The 15,153-nt window shown below is 41.8% G+C and overlaps 4 protein-coding genes across 5 annotated transcripts; 3 read left to right on the forward strand and 1 right to left on the reverse strand.

The window, feature by feature from the left end:
* The first annotated feature begins 284 nt into the window (after positions 1-284).
* Positions 285-2,669, forward strand: LOC108107960 (zinc finger protein 14 homolog). The gene is made up of 2 exons (XM_017215799.1): positions 285-1,666; positions 1,724-2,669. The coding sequence occupies exons 1-2, from the start codon at positions 350-352 to the stop codon at positions 2,525-2,527; spliced, it is 2,121 nt and encodes a 706-aa protein (XP_017071288.1). The 5' UTR covers positions 285-349; the 3' UTR covers positions 2,528-2,669.
* Positions 2,670-2,773: 104 nt separating this feature from the next.
* Positions 2,774-3,820, reverse strand: LOC108107961 (splicing factor 3B subunit 6). The gene is made up of 3 exons (XM_017215800.1): positions 3,605-3,820; positions 3,419-3,537; positions 2,774-3,364 (listed from the first exon to the last, which is right to left on the reverse strand). The coding sequence occupies exons 1-3, from the start codon at positions 3,620-3,622 to the stop codon at positions 3,136-3,138; spliced, it is 366 nt and encodes a 121-aa protein (XP_017071289.1). The 5' UTR covers positions 3,623-3,820; the 3' UTR covers positions 2,774-3,135.
* A 266-nt stretch (positions 3,821-4,086) lies between these two features.
* Positions 4,087-11,058, forward strand: LOC108107532 (transportin-1). 2 transcript variants are annotated; one of them, XM_041817901.1, is made up of 10 exons: positions 4,087-4,232; positions 4,644-4,749; positions 4,811-5,482; positions 5,551-6,663; positions 6,724-6,894; positions 6,955-7,126; positions 7,191-7,286; positions 7,610-7,685; positions 7,967-8,141; positions 8,206-11,058. In XM_041817901.1, the coding sequence occupies exons 2-10, from the start codon at positions 4,651-4,653 to the stop codon at positions 8,311-8,313; spliced, it is 2,682 nt and encodes an 893-aa protein (XP_041673835.1). In that variant the 5' UTR covers positions 4,087-4,232; positions 4,644-4,650; the 3' UTR covers positions 8,314-11,058. The 2 variants fall into 2 exon arrangements, with proteins under 2 accessions (XP_041673835.1, XP_041673836.1); XM_041817902.1 differs by having other exon boundaries at positions 4,647-4,749.
* Positions 11,059-11,246: 188 nt separating this feature from the next.
* LOC108107533 (transportin-1-like) lies at positions 11,247-15,107 on the forward strand. The gene is made up of 9 exons (XM_041817890.1): positions 11,247-11,360; positions 11,414-12,079; positions 12,140-13,252; positions 13,313-13,483; positions 13,544-13,715; positions 13,780-13,875; positions 14,199-14,274; positions 14,556-14,730; positions 14,795-15,107. The coding sequence occupies exons 1-9, from the start codon at positions 11,262-11,264 to the stop codon at positions 14,900-14,902; spliced, it is 2,676 nt and encodes an 891-aa protein (XP_041673824.1). The 5' UTR covers positions 11,247-11,261; the 3' UTR covers positions 14,903-15,107.
* The last annotated feature ends 46 nt before the right edge of the window (positions 15,108-15,153 follow it).

Here is a 15,153-nt window from a genome sequence, read left to right on the forward strand (position 1 = left end):
TTATATATTAATATTGTGCGCTAAGTAACTTTTACTTTTTACCTATTATATTCATACATATAAACACATGTAAATAAAAAAGATAATATTAGATATTATTTAAATTTTTGTATTTTTTTATTATATCTTTTCTTTTTTTTATTTTCAAAACTTTTCAAAGCTCTTAACAAGAAAACTTCATTATTTAAGAAATAATGAAACATAAACAAATAAATAAAGAACATTTTGGTCAATCCTTACCCCAATGCACCAGAATAGGGTAAAATTGATGCGAGGCGGTCACACTGATAGCACACTGCAACAAATTTGTTTTGAAACTAGGTTGGAATCTCTCCGAGAATCGGGAGAAATGGAAACTAGGGAACTTCAGTATTCCGTCTATTCGCTGTGTCGCATCTGCCTTATCCATCTGGAGCACGGTGTTAGCCATAATCTGTTCCTGGTTCCAGGCTTGGCCAAAAAACTGTGCGTGTGCACCTCCTTGTCGGTGGAGCAAGCAGATGGCTTTCCCAAAAACCTGTGCACTGTCTGCTTCTCGAAGCTAAATGACCTGCACGATTTTCGGGAACTGTGTGCTGGCTCCATAAGACGTTTCAAGGAAATGGTGGCTGGTAATAGAATTATGCCTATGGGGGTTTTCGAGCCCGTTGCAGAAGATTCCGTTGCATTGAGCAGGCAGGATGAGCAGGCCAGCTTTGATCCACTGCAAAATAATAAGCTGGAAATAATTGACAACGAGGAGGAGGTGTTCAAAATGCTGGAAACGGTGGACAGAGAACCACAGGATCACGCTATTTCTTCAAGCCATGATGGTTCTTCCACCGAAGAGGAGAAGGAGGAGAACAAGAAGCAGGCCGAAGATTTTTCTAGTGAAGATGAACAACCTTTAGCCAGGCGGAGAAGGATGCCTAGCGATGAGCGTCAATTGAATCGCTTAATAACCTGTCCCATCTGCCAGCAAAAATTTAAAAAGCTATCAAAGTACGAGGAACATATGAAGCATCATAATGACCTGTTGCCTTTCCAGTGTGAGGAAGAAAGCTGCCGAAAAGGCTTCACAACTGCTGGGGCACTGCGTCTCCACGTAGACTATGCGCACACAAAGAAGGCGGATGAGATTCCCTGCAGCGTGGAGGGCTGTAGATTACTATTTCCCCGTCTCCGCCTGTTGACCATTCACTTAAAGAAGGTGCACAATCAGGCGAGAGTGAGTGCTCCACGGGCTGAACAGCCTTGCAGGGAGTGCGGAATGGTCTTTCGCTGCCCGGTGGCTTTGAAAAAGCACATGTACAAGCACACAGGCGAAGAGCTTCCGTACCCCTGCAACATCTGCGGCAAGGGCTTCCATATCAACAGTGCCTTGAAGAATCATCTTCTCCGGCATGCTGGGATTAAGAACTACGTGTGTCCGTACTGCGGAGTTGGGAAAACCACTCGCCAGGAATGGACCAAGCATTTGCTTACTCACACCCAGGAAAAGCAATTCAAATGCGACATCTGCGACCATGCCACCCATACAAAGCGGGCTCTGGATAGCCATGTGAAGATTGTACACGAAAAAATCCGGAATTTTGCATGTCAGTACTGTGGTAAGACGTTTGGAAAATCCCACGCCTGCAAAATTCACGAGATGACACACACTGGTGAAAAGCGATGCGAGTGCAAGGTTAGAAATGTACATCAATATCCTTTTAGAAAAGACTGCCATGATTTCATATTGCAGGTTTGCGGGAAGAAGTTCCTGTATACGGAGAGTTTGACGAAACACCTGAAGATTCACGAAAAGAGCGTGGAAAGGGCTTTGGAAACCTATAGACAAAGGCAGGGAGAACCTGACGCCTTGGACTCCCAAGTAGACGCTGATCAATTGCTTAAAGTGTGTGCTGAATCCGTAGCCACCATTCCGAAGGATCCCCGCCGCGTGGAACGAGTTGACCTTGCTCAACTAGCCGGAACCGTAGTAAATCCCATTCCCACAGTTCAGGTCCCGGCCAGCGAAGTTCCAACTCGGACGAAGTTCGTTCAAAAAGAGGGCATGCACCTGTGCCCCGGATGCAGCCAGGGATTTAATAACCTGGGAAACATGAAGCGACATTACAAGAGTGTCCACGAGAAAGTCAAGGACTTTGAATGCCGCTTCTGCTCCCGACGTTTTGCCAACTCCCAATCACTGAAGCAACACGAGTGGATACACACTGGAGAAAAGCCCTATGAGTGCAAACTTTGTGGGACACATTTCCGCCAGGAAGCGGCTCTCATCCGCCACCAAAAGGTTCATGACGAGAAGCCGCCAAAGCCTCCCAGACCTGCCAAACAAATAAGCGAACGAGCGCGTCAGAAGGCAATGCAGAAAAGTGAAAGAAGACAAAAGGTCGAGGCTCTTCGGCAGGAAATTGCAGAAGCCGCTAAAGAGGAGCTCAAGGACTTGGCAATTCAACGGTCACTGGAGAAGCAGCAAAACACTTACGAACAGTATCAGGCAGCGGCAACTGACCAGAAAAATCCTGAATATAAGGAGGAACCTTGATCAGACATTAGCATAGGATTTTTATAAGACTTCAAGATTTCCAAAATTAGTGGAAATATTAATTGTTGGTTAATATTTAACTATCACTTAATTGTTACCATAGTTTTAGGTAATCAAATAAACGAATTCGAGACTCAACTTAATTAAACTTTAAGTTAATCTAAAATGGTATTGGCAATCTTCTTATATTAAGAAAAAAATCAATATTAGTTCCCTCGAATACCGTATTAAAACATTATGAAATCATTTATAATTTTTCAATTTTTTTGTATTTTTACTTTAACTTGCTTGTTATTTTGATGAGAGAGTGTCTTAATGTCGTCAAATGATTGCAAACAGCCGGGTGAGCGACGCAAATGTCTGTGTTTCGCAATGTCCGGCCATTCATATGATAGATGGAGTGATGGATGGATGATAATGATTAGATTCAAATGATACAAAATGCGATCAAAAAAATCTACAAGTAGATAGCAAAAATTTGGTATACATAAAAGTAGAGCAAGAAGTTCCCTAAACAATGGAAAATGGTTAATGGATGTCGGGCGTCATCTGATGCGGCCCGTTATCTGGCTGCATCCCATACCCGCCTGCCGCACCAAGTAGTGGTCCTAAGGAGCCTCAGGCGTCTTCAAATTGTATTTGGCCTTGATATTGTTCAGCTCCTCCTGTTTCTTGTCCATGTCAACGCGCTTGAAGGCCTTGTTGGATTGGTAGTAGAGCACCACCAGGTAACGATTGCAAACATTAAAACCGGATAAATGGTCGCAGGCGTTCTTGGCATCGAAAATATCCTCGTAGACAACAAAGGCGGTTCCACGCGTTTCCGGTGTATTACCCCTGTAAAAAATACATTCTTAAGAAGATTTAAGCAATAAAACACACCTAACTTACACGCGTATCTGTCGGATAGCACCGAATTTACCGAAAATGTCGTACATCTCGTCTGAAGTAATTTTGTACGGCAAATTTCGCACGTACAGTAGACGATTTACCTCTGGCGGCAGGCGGATCTATAAAAGAAAGACGTTTTCCAGTCAATCCATTTACTTTGGCTAGGGACCCAAATTTTCTTCTCACATGGTTGCGCTTGTTCATGTCCGGTCGCTTCGGATGTTAAACTGCGACAAGGCGAGAAACTTTCACTCAGCCGTGGGGAAAGCGAAACGCGGCTTTGTCTGACCCGGGATGAATGTCCTGAAGCGTGGTCCTTTGTTTAAAATTAATGACTCCTCTGTCTGGCCTCAAACCCAAACAAAATTGACCAGGGTGGCGAATGCGGGCACTCTAAAGTACCGAAAGTGTGACCGCATAAGGAAAAGTTCTGCGAGTATTATCGTACTGTGCATCTAGAGATGCCCCTATCGGTCGAAACAATATGCAAGTTGTGCGCTTGCTTAATACATGTAATTATTATCAATATACTATTAAATTCAAAGACAAAAATATAACAATACCGCTTTTAAGGTGCATTTATAAAACATTTAAATGAGACTTCAAACATTGAGCAGATTAAGTAAATTGAAGAACTGATGTGACGACACTCTTCCATCTCTAATAGCCGATTGGCATACACCCTCGCTCATACTCGGTCACACTGTACAGAACTGCTAATTGTGCAAAGAAAAGGTGAAAAAAGAGAGAATTTCTAGAAAAACTCACGATAATTCCAACCAAATTAATTTTAAAGCATAGCCAACACCTAAAGGTAAGTACGGGAATTACGGGCAATGCACTACTTTTTCCGAAAATGCGTTTTTCAAGAGTTCGCGGAGGTTCACGGAATATGGCGGAGGTAGGCGGGTTCTGTTCGGGTTTTTTTTTCTGTCTGGGACTCTGAGCAGGGAATCGCACGATCCCTGAGGGGACGGCTTTCATCTCATGCCGTCCGTCGCTAACCCATTATGTGCCAAGGGAAAACGGACGGAACACGTATATTTCACAATAGCAGATGTCCGTGCGCGGGTGTGGGTGGAAATGCGGTGGTGTGCGTAAGTGGCCTCGAACTGAGTGTCTCTCTCGCTCTCTTTCTCCCCCAGTTGCTACCCCTTGCTAGGGCATTAACCCTAATTTCTAATATACTATTCAAAACTAAAAACCATCCAATCTCACTTCGCAGCAGCAAAATGACGTGGGAACCTCAGGCAGAAGGTCTGCAGCAGATCATAGCGATCCTCAAGGAGTCGCAGTCACCAGACACAGCCACTCAGATTGCTGTACAGATGGTGAGAATTCATTTTTTAACCACTTCAAAACCATCAACACTTTTTCTGACCTTACTTACAGAAACTGGAGGAATTCAATCTCTATCCAGACTTTAACAACTATCTCATCTATGTGTTGACTAAACTAAAGACAGAAGACGAGCCAACGCGCTCGCTGAGTGGTCTGATCGTCAAGAACAACATTCGCATGCACGGCAGCAATCTACAGCCGGAGATCGTGGAGTACATTAAACACGAGTGCCTACAGGCGGTGGGTGACTCATCGCCGTTGATTCGTGCTACAGTGGGCATTCTGATCACCACCATCGCCAGTAATGGCGGCCTGCATAACTGGCCTCAACTGTTGCCCTCTCTCTGCGAAATGCTGGACTCCCAGGACTACAACGTTTGCGAAGGAGCTTTTAGCGCGCTGCAAAAAATTTGCGAGGACTCCGCTGAAATCTTAGACTCGGCAGCGCTCAACAGGCCACTAAACGTTATGATTCCCAAGTTCCTGCAGTATTTCAAGCACAGTAGTCCCAAGATTAGGTCCCACGCCATTGCCTGCATCAACCAGTTCATCATTAACAGATCACAGGCCCTTATGTTAAACATAGACAGCTTCATTGAAAACCTCTTTCACTTGTCCTCGGACGAGGACCACGAGGTGCGCAAGAATGTTTGTCACGGATTGGTCATGCTACTGGAGGTCCGCATGGACCGCCTTATGCCTCACATGTCGCAGATCATTGAGGTAAAAAGTCTTACAAAGAAAAAAAAAAATTCATCACAGTATAAATTATAATTATTTACCCTTTGTAGTACATGTTGCTGCGCACACAAGATTCCGATGAGGGTGTGGCCCTGGAGGCATCTGAGTTCTGGTTATCTCTGGCGGAGCAAAGCATCTGCAAGGATGTGCTTGCTCCCTTTTTATCCCAGTTAGCTCCTGTTCTGGTACGTGGAATGCGTTACTCAGAGGTCGATATTATTCTTCTAAAGGGCAATGTGGAAGAGGATGACATGGTGCCCGACCGAGAAGAGGACATTCGCCCACGCTTTCACAAGTCCCGCGCACATACAATCAAGGGTACTCAAGAAGCGGGAGCTGTAGCAGCAGGCGAGGATGATGACGAAGATTTTGACGATGGCTTGGACGATGATAGCTCTCTATCAGAATGGAATCTGCGCAAGTGCAGTGCGGCCGCTCTCGACGTGCTAGCCAATGTTTTCCGTGAGGATTGCTTGCCTGTCGTGCTTCCCATCTTAAAAGAAACGCTTTTCCACCAAGAATGGGTGATAAAGGAGAGCGGTGTGCTGGCTTTGGGAGCCATCGCCGAAGGCTGCATGCAGGGCATGATACAGCACTTGCCAGAACTAATTCCCTACCTGATTAGCTGTCTGTCCGACAAGAAAGCCCTGGTCCGCTCTATCACATGCTGGACGCTTTCACGCTACGCCAATTGGGTGGTCAACCAACCGCACGACCAGTACTTGAAGCCGTTGATGGAGGAGTTGCTAAAGCGCATTCTGGACTCAAATAAACGCGTTCAGGAGGCGGCATGTTCTGCTTTTGCCACTCTGGAGGAAGAGGCCTGCACAGAACTGGTGCCTTATCTAGAGTACATTCTGAAGACTCTGGTGTTTGCCTTCTCCAAGTACCAGCACAAGAATCTGTTGATTCTGTATGATGCTGTTGGTACATTGGCGGATTCCGTGGGTCATCATCTGAATAAGCCGCAGTATATTGATATTCTCATGCCTCCGCTGATCGACAAATGGAATCTGCTTAAGGATGATGACAAGGACTTATTCCCTTTGTTGGAGTGCCTGTCGAGCATCGCCACTGCCTTGCAGTCTGGTTTCTTGCCTTACTGCGACCCGGTTTATCGCAGGTGCATATCCCTTATTGAACAGACCATCAACCAGGAAATGGTAAGGAAATTGCGAAACTCTGAAGTCGTGAATGTTTTAATCAACTGAAATCTTTCTAAGCTGTGCAAACAAAACCAAACGTACGACCATCCTGACAAGGAGCGTATGATTGTTGCCCTAGATCTGCTATCTGGCCTAGCTGAGGGTTTGGACCGCCACATTGAGACACTGGTGGCCAATAGCAACATTATGCATCTGCTCTACCAGTGCATGCAAGACGTTCTTCCGGAAGTATGTATCCCACAACCGAGCTTTATTAATTGAATTTACCATTAAAATCCGAACTTTTAGGTTCGCCAATCCTCGTTTGCATTGCTGGGTGATCTGACTAAGGCCTGTTTCCCTCACGTGCATCCCTTCATGGCCGAATTCTTTCCCATATTGGGGCAAAACCTGAACGCCGACTTTATTTCAGTGTGCAACAATGCCACCTGGGCTATAGGCGAGATTTGCATGAAATTGGGTGAGTAGAACGAACTTAGAGAGTCGGTGTATATATAACTATAAGTTTTTATTTATGTTTTAAGGTGAGGAGACCAAGCAGTACATTCGCCTCGTACTTAGCGACCTTTTCGTCATTATCAACCGCCCGAACACGCCCAAGACTCTGCTGGAGAATACAGGTAAGCTGTTTGGACTGATCCACTTCCTTCAAATCTTCTCAGCTGTCTAAGAATTAAGAATATGCGATTTGTTTGTATATATATGATTCTGAATGTATGCGTGTATGTGGATGTTCCAGACATTGTTTCTGTTTTAAGTTGTATTACTTGTTGCATGAGCAGCAACGAAACGAAATCAGTCCTCATTCCCATACAACATGCATAGATATAGATAGCCGAGAATCGCAATCGATATTCAATTCCAGTTAAGCAAATAAATCGAACTACGTGTGATATTGGTTTGTTTATTTGATTTATTTATACTTATTTCTTCTGTTTTTTAGCAATAACAATCGGTCGTCTAGGTTATGTGTGCCCAGTTGAAGTGGCTCCTTATTTGCCCGAATTTGTACGACAGTGGTGTGTAATACGTTTTATATTTAACTAGCTTATTCTTTCTTTCTACTGCCTTATATCCCGGATATCCCGATCCATACCTTAAATTTCGCTTGAACACTGAAACCTTAAGCACATACATCATTTCCATATAAATCTCTAACAACTCATCACACATTATTTGAACACGGCTTTCAACTAAATGGTGTTGGATTTCAAACTAGCTTCTAAATTTGTGTAGATGCTTGCCTTTTTAAATTACCATTTGTTAAAACATCATCTTAACACTCTCTACAAAAATGCAGGTGCACGTCGTTGCGGCACATACGAGATAATGATGAGAAGGACTCGGCCTTCCGTGGAATGTGCCACATGATCACGGTGAATCCAGCTGGCGTAGTGCCCGATTTTATATTCTTCTGCGATGCCATCGCCTCGTGGGTTAATCCCCCACAGGATCTGCATCAGATGATTCAAAAAGTAAGATAATCACTGCAAGTACATTATATCTTATCTCACTGATATACTTCCTGATATTGTTTAGATTCTTCACGGCTTCAAGACCCAAGTGGGAGAAGAAAACTGGCGCCGTTTTGTGGAGCAATTCCCGCCAACTCTAGCTGAGCGCCTGGCCACAATGTATAACATCTAGAGCCAGACAAGTTGTAATACGCCCACCTGCACCCGCTAGAAAGCCAATCAGCAACATCTTAACTAGACAATTATGTACAAGTATGCGTAGTAAGCGTGTCGTCTTAATCTTTAGCCTCCTTAAGTAATCCGATTCGATGCAGTTCGAATGTTACGTTAACATTGAAATCTAATATTTTAGAAATCGAAAAGAAACAGCAAATTCACATAAAAGCAACTGCATAACCGGAGTTAACCACATACATATATCTATAAAACTAATAGAGAAGAATCACATATATTCGAAATCAAATTAGAGGATCTTAGATCTGTAGAGCCTCTTTAGTCTGTCCGCTTAGAGCAAATATAAAATGTCATTATTATGCAGAAAACTCAGTAGGAATTAGAAGAAAAATATGTGTTCCGGCCGTACTTAACCGGAGTCAGTGCTATAGTAGACATGCCCAAACCTCCAATACATTCAGCCCCACGCCAAAACCGAAAATAGTGTTTCTCATAGGTAATAAAAAAACGTAAAGAAAATCGTCGAAACTAAATGATATTGCGGGTTCGTGTCGCGGTAATTAACTAACTAAAAAAATCGTTAAAAGATGAAAGTGTTAGGCCTATTGTGAAATCCGAAGAAAGGAAATGGAAATAAAATGGATTCAAATGCCCTTGCATACGAAAAGCTTCAGCTGAAGAAAATGTTACAAATCAAATAAAGACTGATGTTCAACTCCGTTCAAAACCATAGAAAGCATTCATCAACAGCCGAATTGAATTTCACAGGAGAACCCAACACTTTCAGCACTTAAATAATAATAATAAATATTTAAAAAGAATCGAAGAAAAATCGTCGCGTTTCGGGTTTATACGGTTTCGCGTTCGCGTAATTTCGTCGCTCGTTCGTTCGTAATCGTAATCGTCGTTCGTGGTATCTCGTCGGGTAATGAAAATTGAAAAATGAAAAAAAGAAAGAAAATAATACAAGGATAACGATAATATTGCAACTGTTACTGATACAAATTTACTTATACACTACATGATATTCATATGCTATACAAAATTAGGTGTTTTTTTACGGATTGTGAGAATAGAAAAGCAAATAGGGAAAAAATATATAAAATTGAGATTAGGATTTCGTTGAGTATCTTATTTATTTTTGTGCGATCCTTTAACTGAATACAAAAGCAACCATTGACTGATCACTTTTTAAAGTATTATTATATAATTTTTTTTGTATAGGGACAAGTGTAATTAATTAACTATTATTATTTTCTTCAAACTCTTTTATAATTTTTATAGGGCTCGTGTTTTGCGTATCCTTTATAATTTAGAACTTTTGTACAGAGCAATTTTTTTACAATTATACGATTAGGTGTAAAGTGTACTACTAAATGGAAACAAAAGTCTTTGAAATTGTCGCGGAACAACTAAAAAAATACGAAATATAAAACTAGGGAAAACCAAACTCAGTCAAAACACAAAACAAAAAGAAAGATTATGATGCAGGAAGATAAACAAGTAAATCTAAGTAATAGTATTATGTAATTATGCAAACCGTATTTACGTTTGTTTCTATTTTTTTTTTTTTATAAATTCGTTTCAAAAATGGGGGAACGTGTGATAATAAAGTAACTTCGGTCGTTCGTTCGCGTCGCGTTAAACTCAATAAATTTAAAAACTAACAATATGGGACTTTCGCCCCCGAGTCCCAAATAATAATCGCAATACATGATAATAATAATACGGTCTAACTAAAGCGAAGTGAAGCAAATGCTAAAACTTGAACTAAACTAAAATGAAAAATCGTGATTTCGTTGTACCTTAATCCGGATTCATCGCGGAATCCGGTCGCGTTCGCGTGCGTTTGTATCTCTCTCGGGTGATCTTAGTGATTAGCGTTTAAGCAGAAAAAAAACTGAAGCAACACTACAACTACATATACACACACACATGCATACACACACCATTGAACATATACACACCACATATATACAACTATATAAAATATATTTATAGATTTTATGCAGAATAGGTTTTTGTTCTAAATATTATTATTATTTTTCACTATGATAGGGCCAACCAAAAAATAAAAACAGAGTAGGGAACTTAAAAATAAACTAAATGTTAGGTCAAGTTAGGGAAAACAATTAATTGAAAACAAAACGTAACAAAATAAGGAAATTAAAAAAAGAAAAAAGATTGTGCAGCATTAGGGAATTTTAATTTCTTATTTATTACATTATTATCTTGAGTATGTAATTAAAACCATGAGTAAACATACCAACTGTTTTTAGTCCTCTACACAAACAATCTCTCACCTTTGTTGTTTCTTTAATTAAATCAAGACAAATCCTAGTTAATTTTGTTTTAATTCTAACTCTTCACACACCACTTACAACACTTACAGATCATCAAGCACACAGCTCTTATAGGTTTATATCATGTATATCCTTTAAATTTAAATCCACTGTCACTAACTCGGTTATTTAAAGGTCTGCAAATGTCTAACGAAATTGAATATATATACGCGCCTATATATATGTATACAAATTAAAATTATGTATTATGAAAAATATGCTTATACATGTATGTATAATCCCTAGATCTTGCTATATGAGTTCAGCATACTAGCAATCTGGAGATTATTTCTCTGGAGTTTAATAATTTGTTTAAGCCGAACTCCACTTCAAAATTCAACTATCAAGATTTGTGTAAATTGAAAAGTATATATATGAATAAATATGTATGTGTAACATTACCATCAACAAAAATCTTTTTATTTTTAACAATTGTGTAAGTATAAAAATTACAGGTTTCAAGAAATATACTTAAAAAATAATCTAAAGGTGGCCCAGAACAAAGTGTCACTCCCAATTATTCTAGTAGCTCCCTCTGACAAGGACAATAACTCAACTTTACAATTTTACACTAAATCCAGACAACTCTCGCAGCGGCAGCAAAATGACATGGCAACCACTGGAAGAGGGTCTTCAGCAGCTTCTTGCGGTACTCAAGGACTCGCAGTCACCACACACTGAAAAGCAGCTTGCTGTGCAAACGGTATGTAATGAAGCCTCTACGCTTTGACAATCTGCATTCGAAGTGCTCCACAGAAACTCGAGGAGTTCAATTTGTATCCGGACTTCAACCTCTATCTCATCTATGTACTGACTAAGTTGAAGTCTAACGACAAGATTACGCGATCGATTAGCGGGTTAATCCTTAAAAAAAACCTTGTTGGCAGCCACTTGCGGCCGGAGATCATTGAGTATATCAAACACGAGTGCCTACAGGGGGTGGGTGACTCAACTCCCTTGATTCGTGCTACAGTGGGCATCCTGATTACCACCATCGCCAGTAATGGCGGTCTGCAACACTGGCCTCAACTGTTGCCCTCTCTCTGCGAAATGCTAGACTCCCAGGACTTGAACGTTTGCGAAGGAGCTTTTAGCGCGCTGCAAAAAATCTGCGAGGACTCCGCTGAAATCCTGGACTCTGCAGTGCTCAACAGCCCATTAAATGTTATGATTCCCAAGTTCCTGCAGTATTTCAGGCACAGTAGTCCCAAGATTCGATCCCACGCCATTGCGTGCATCAACCAGTTCATCATTAACAGACCACAGGCCCTTATACTGAACTTAGATAGCTTTATTGAAAACCTCTTTCACTTGACCTCGGATGACGACAACAATGTGCGCAAGAATGTCTGCCACGGGATGGTTATGCTGCTGGAGGTCCACATGGACCGCCTTATGCCGCACATGTCGCAGATCATTGAGGTAAGCAGTATAAAAAGAAACCCTTATCATAATAAAATCTTAATTATTTTTCCATTGTAGTACATGTTGCTGCGCACCCAGGACTCTGACGAGCTTATTGCCTTGCAGGCCACTGAATTCTGGCTATCGCTGGTGGATAAAAGCATCTGCAAGGAGGTCCTTGCTCCCTTCTTACCCCATTTAGCTCCTGTTCTTGTGCGTGGCATGCGGTACTCTGAGGCTGATATTGTTCTTCTAAACGACAACGTGGAAGAAGACTACATGATACCCGATCGAAAGGAGGACATCCGCCCTCGTTTCCACATGTCCCGTGTACACAAGATGAAGGGTACTGAAGAAGCGGGAGCAGTATCTGCAGGCGAGGATGATGACGAAGATTTTAATGCTGGCTTGGACGACTTCAGCTCTCTATCAGAATGGAACCTGCGAAAGTGCAGTGCCTCCACCCTTGACATGCTTGCCAATGTTTTCCATGAGGATTGCTTGCCTGTCGTGCTGCCTATTTTAAAGGAAACGCTGTTTCATCAAAAATGGGCGATAAGGGAGAGCGGTGTGCTGGCTTTGGGAGCCATCGCCGAAGGCTGCATGCAGGGCATGATACAGCACTTGCCAGAACTAATTCCCTACCTGATTAGCTGTCTGTCCGACAAGAAAGCCCTGGTCCGCTCTATCACATGCTGGACGCTTTCACGCTACGCCAATTGGGTGGTCAACCAACCGCACGACCAGTACTTGAAGCCGTTGATGGAGGAGTTGCTAAAGCGCATTCTGGACTCAAATAAACGCGTTCAGGAGGCGGCATGCTCTGCTTTTGCCACTCTGGAGGAAGAGGCCTGCACAGAACTGGTGCCTTATCTAGAGTACATTCTGAAGACTCTGGTGTTTGCCTTCTCCAAGTACCAGCACAAGAATCTGTTGATTCTGTATGATGCTGTTGGTACATTGGCGGATTCCGTGGGTCATCATCTGAATAAGCCGCAGTATATTGATATTCTCATGCCTCCGCTGATCGACAAATGGAATCTGCTTAAGGATGATGACAAAGACTTATTCCCCTTGTTGGAGTGCCTGTCGAGCATCGCCACTGCCTTGCAGTCTGGTTTCTTGCCTTACTGCGACCCGGTTTATCGCAGGTGCATATCCCTTATTGAACAGACCATCAACCAGGAAATGGTAAGGAAATTGCGAAATTCTGAAGTCGTGAATGTTTTAATCAACTGAAATCTTTCTAAGCTGTGCAAACAAAACCAAACGTACGACCATCCCGACAAGGAGCGTATGATTGTTGCCCTAGATCTGCTATCTGGCCTAGCTGAGGGCTTGGACCGCCACATTGAGACACTGGTGGCCAATAGCAACATTATGCATCTGCTCTACCAATGCATGCAAGACGTTCTTCCGGAAGTATGTATCCAACAACCTAGCTTTATTAATTGAATTTACCATTAAAATCCGAACTTTTAGGTTCGCCAATCCTCGTTTGCATTGCTGGGTGATCTGACTAAGGCCTGTTTCCCTCACGTGCATCCCTTCATGGCCGAATTCTTTCCCATATTGGGGCAAAACCTGAACGCCGACTTTATTTCAGTGTGCAACAATGCCACCTGGGCTATAGGCGAGATTTGCATGAAATTGGGTGAGTAGAACGAACTTAGATACTGGGTATATATATAACTATAAGTTTTTATTTATGTTTTAAGGTGAGGAGACCAAGCAGTACATTCGCCTCGTACTTAGCGACCTTTTCGTCATTATCAACCGCCCGAACACGCCCAAGACTCTGCTGGAGAATACAGGTAAGCTGTTTGGACTGATCCACTTCCTTCAAATCTTCTCAGCTGTCTAAGAATTAAGAATATGCGATTTGTTTGTATATATATGATTCTGAATGTATGCGTGTATGTGGATGTTCCAGACATTGTTTCTGTTTTAAGTTGTATTACTTGTTGCATGAGCAGCAACGAAACGAAATCAGTCCTCATTCCCATACAACATGCATAGATATAGATAGCCGAGAATCGCAATCGATATTCAATTCCAGTTAAGCAAATAAATCGAACTACGTGTGATATTGGTTTGTTTATTTGATTTATTTATACTTATTTCTTCTGTTTTTTAGCAATAACAATCGGTCGTCTAGGTTATGTGTGCCCAGTTGAAGTGGCTCCTTATTTGCCCGAATTTGTACGACAGTGGTGTGTAATACGTTTTATATTTAACTAGCTTATTCTTTCTTTCTACTGCCTTATATCCCGGATATCCCGAGCCATACCTTAAATTTCGCTTGAACACTGAAACCTTAAGCACATCCATCATTTCCATATAAATCTCTAACAACTCATCACACATTATTTGAACACGGCTTTCAACTAAATGGTGTTGGATTTCAAACTAGCTTCTAAACTTTCGTAGATGCTTGCCTTTTTAAATTACCATTTGTTAAAACATCATCTTAACACTCTCTCCAAAAATGCAGGTGCACGTCGTTGCGGCACATACGAGATAATGATGAGAAGGACTCGGCCTTCCGTGGAATGTGCCACATGATCACGGTGAATCCAGCTGGCGTAGTGCCCGATTTTATATTTTTCTGCGATGCCATCGCCTCGTGGGTTAATCCCCCACAGGATCTGCATCAGATGATTCAAAAAGTAAGATAATCACTGCAAGTACATTATTTCTTATCTCACTGATATACTCTCTGATATTATTTAGATTCTCCACGGCTTCAAGACCCAAGTGGGAGAAGAAAACTGGCGTTGTTACGTGGGGCAATTTCCGCAAACTCTGGCCGAGCGTCTGGTTACCTTGTACGGTATTTAAGGTCAGCCCCAAATTGACCAACAAGAGGCCAAATTTTTGGCCTGGTTAACTTATTTTTCGAATGTTACGTTAACACTGAAATGAAATGGAAACCAAAAAAATGTCCCAAAACGTATAAAAGCTAAACATTTGTACACAATTAGGAAATTTCTGTTTTTTACGATTTGTACAAGATGTATGTAATGTAAATAAAATATTGAACAAACTTGGTTGTTTTAAATCTTGAAGCATCTTGAAACTTTAACTAAAAT

The sequence above is a fragment of the Drosophila eugracilis genome, unplaced genomic scaffold (assembly GCF_018153835.1).
Source record: "Drosophila eugracilis isolate 14026-0451.02 unplaced genomic scaffold, ASM1815383v1 contig_2088, whole genome shotgun sequence".
Lineage (NCBI taxonomy): Eukaryota > Metazoa > Arthropoda > Insecta > Diptera > Drosophilidae > Drosophila > Drosophila eugracilis.

Bases quoted from the DNA above. Each gene is read 5' to 3' on its own strand.
- LOC108107960 (XM_017215799.1), top strand. From the start codon at position 350: ATGGAAACTAGGGAACTTCAGTATTCCGTCTATTCGCTGTGTCGCATC. The intron at 1,667-1,723 runs GTTAGAAATGTA...TTCATATTGCAG, and splicing joins AAAAGCGATGCGAGTGCAAG to GTTTGCGGGAAGAAGTTCCT.
- LOC108107961 (XM_017215800.1), bottom strand. The intron at 3,365-3,418 runs GTAAGTTAGGTG...TATTTTTTACAG, and splicing joins GCTATCCGACAGATACGCGT to GGGTAATACACCGGAAACGC.
- LOC108107532 (XM_041817901.1), top strand. From the start codon at position 4,651: ATGACGTGGGAACCTCAGGCAGAAGGTCTGCAGCAGATCATAGCGATC. The intron at 7,127-7,190 runs GTGAGTAGAACG...TTATGTTTTAAG, and splicing joins CGAGATTTGCATGAAATTGG to GTGAGGAGACCAAGCAGTAC. The intron at 8,142-8,205 runs GTAAGATAATCA...GATATTGTTTAG, and splicing joins TGCATCAGATGATTCAAAAA to ATTCTTCACGGCTTCAAGAC.
- LOC108107533 (XM_041817890.1), top strand. From the start codon at position 11,262: ATGACATGGCAACCACTGGAAGAGGGTCTTCAGCAGCTTCTTGCGGTA. The intron at 12,080-12,139 runs GTAAGCAGTATA...TTTCCATTGTAG, and splicing joins ACATGTCGCAGATCATTGAG to TACATGTTGCTGCGCACCCA. The intron at 13,716-13,779 runs GTGAGTAGAACG...TTATGTTTTAAG, and splicing joins CGAGATTTGCATGAAATTGG to GTGAGGAGACCAAGCAGTAC.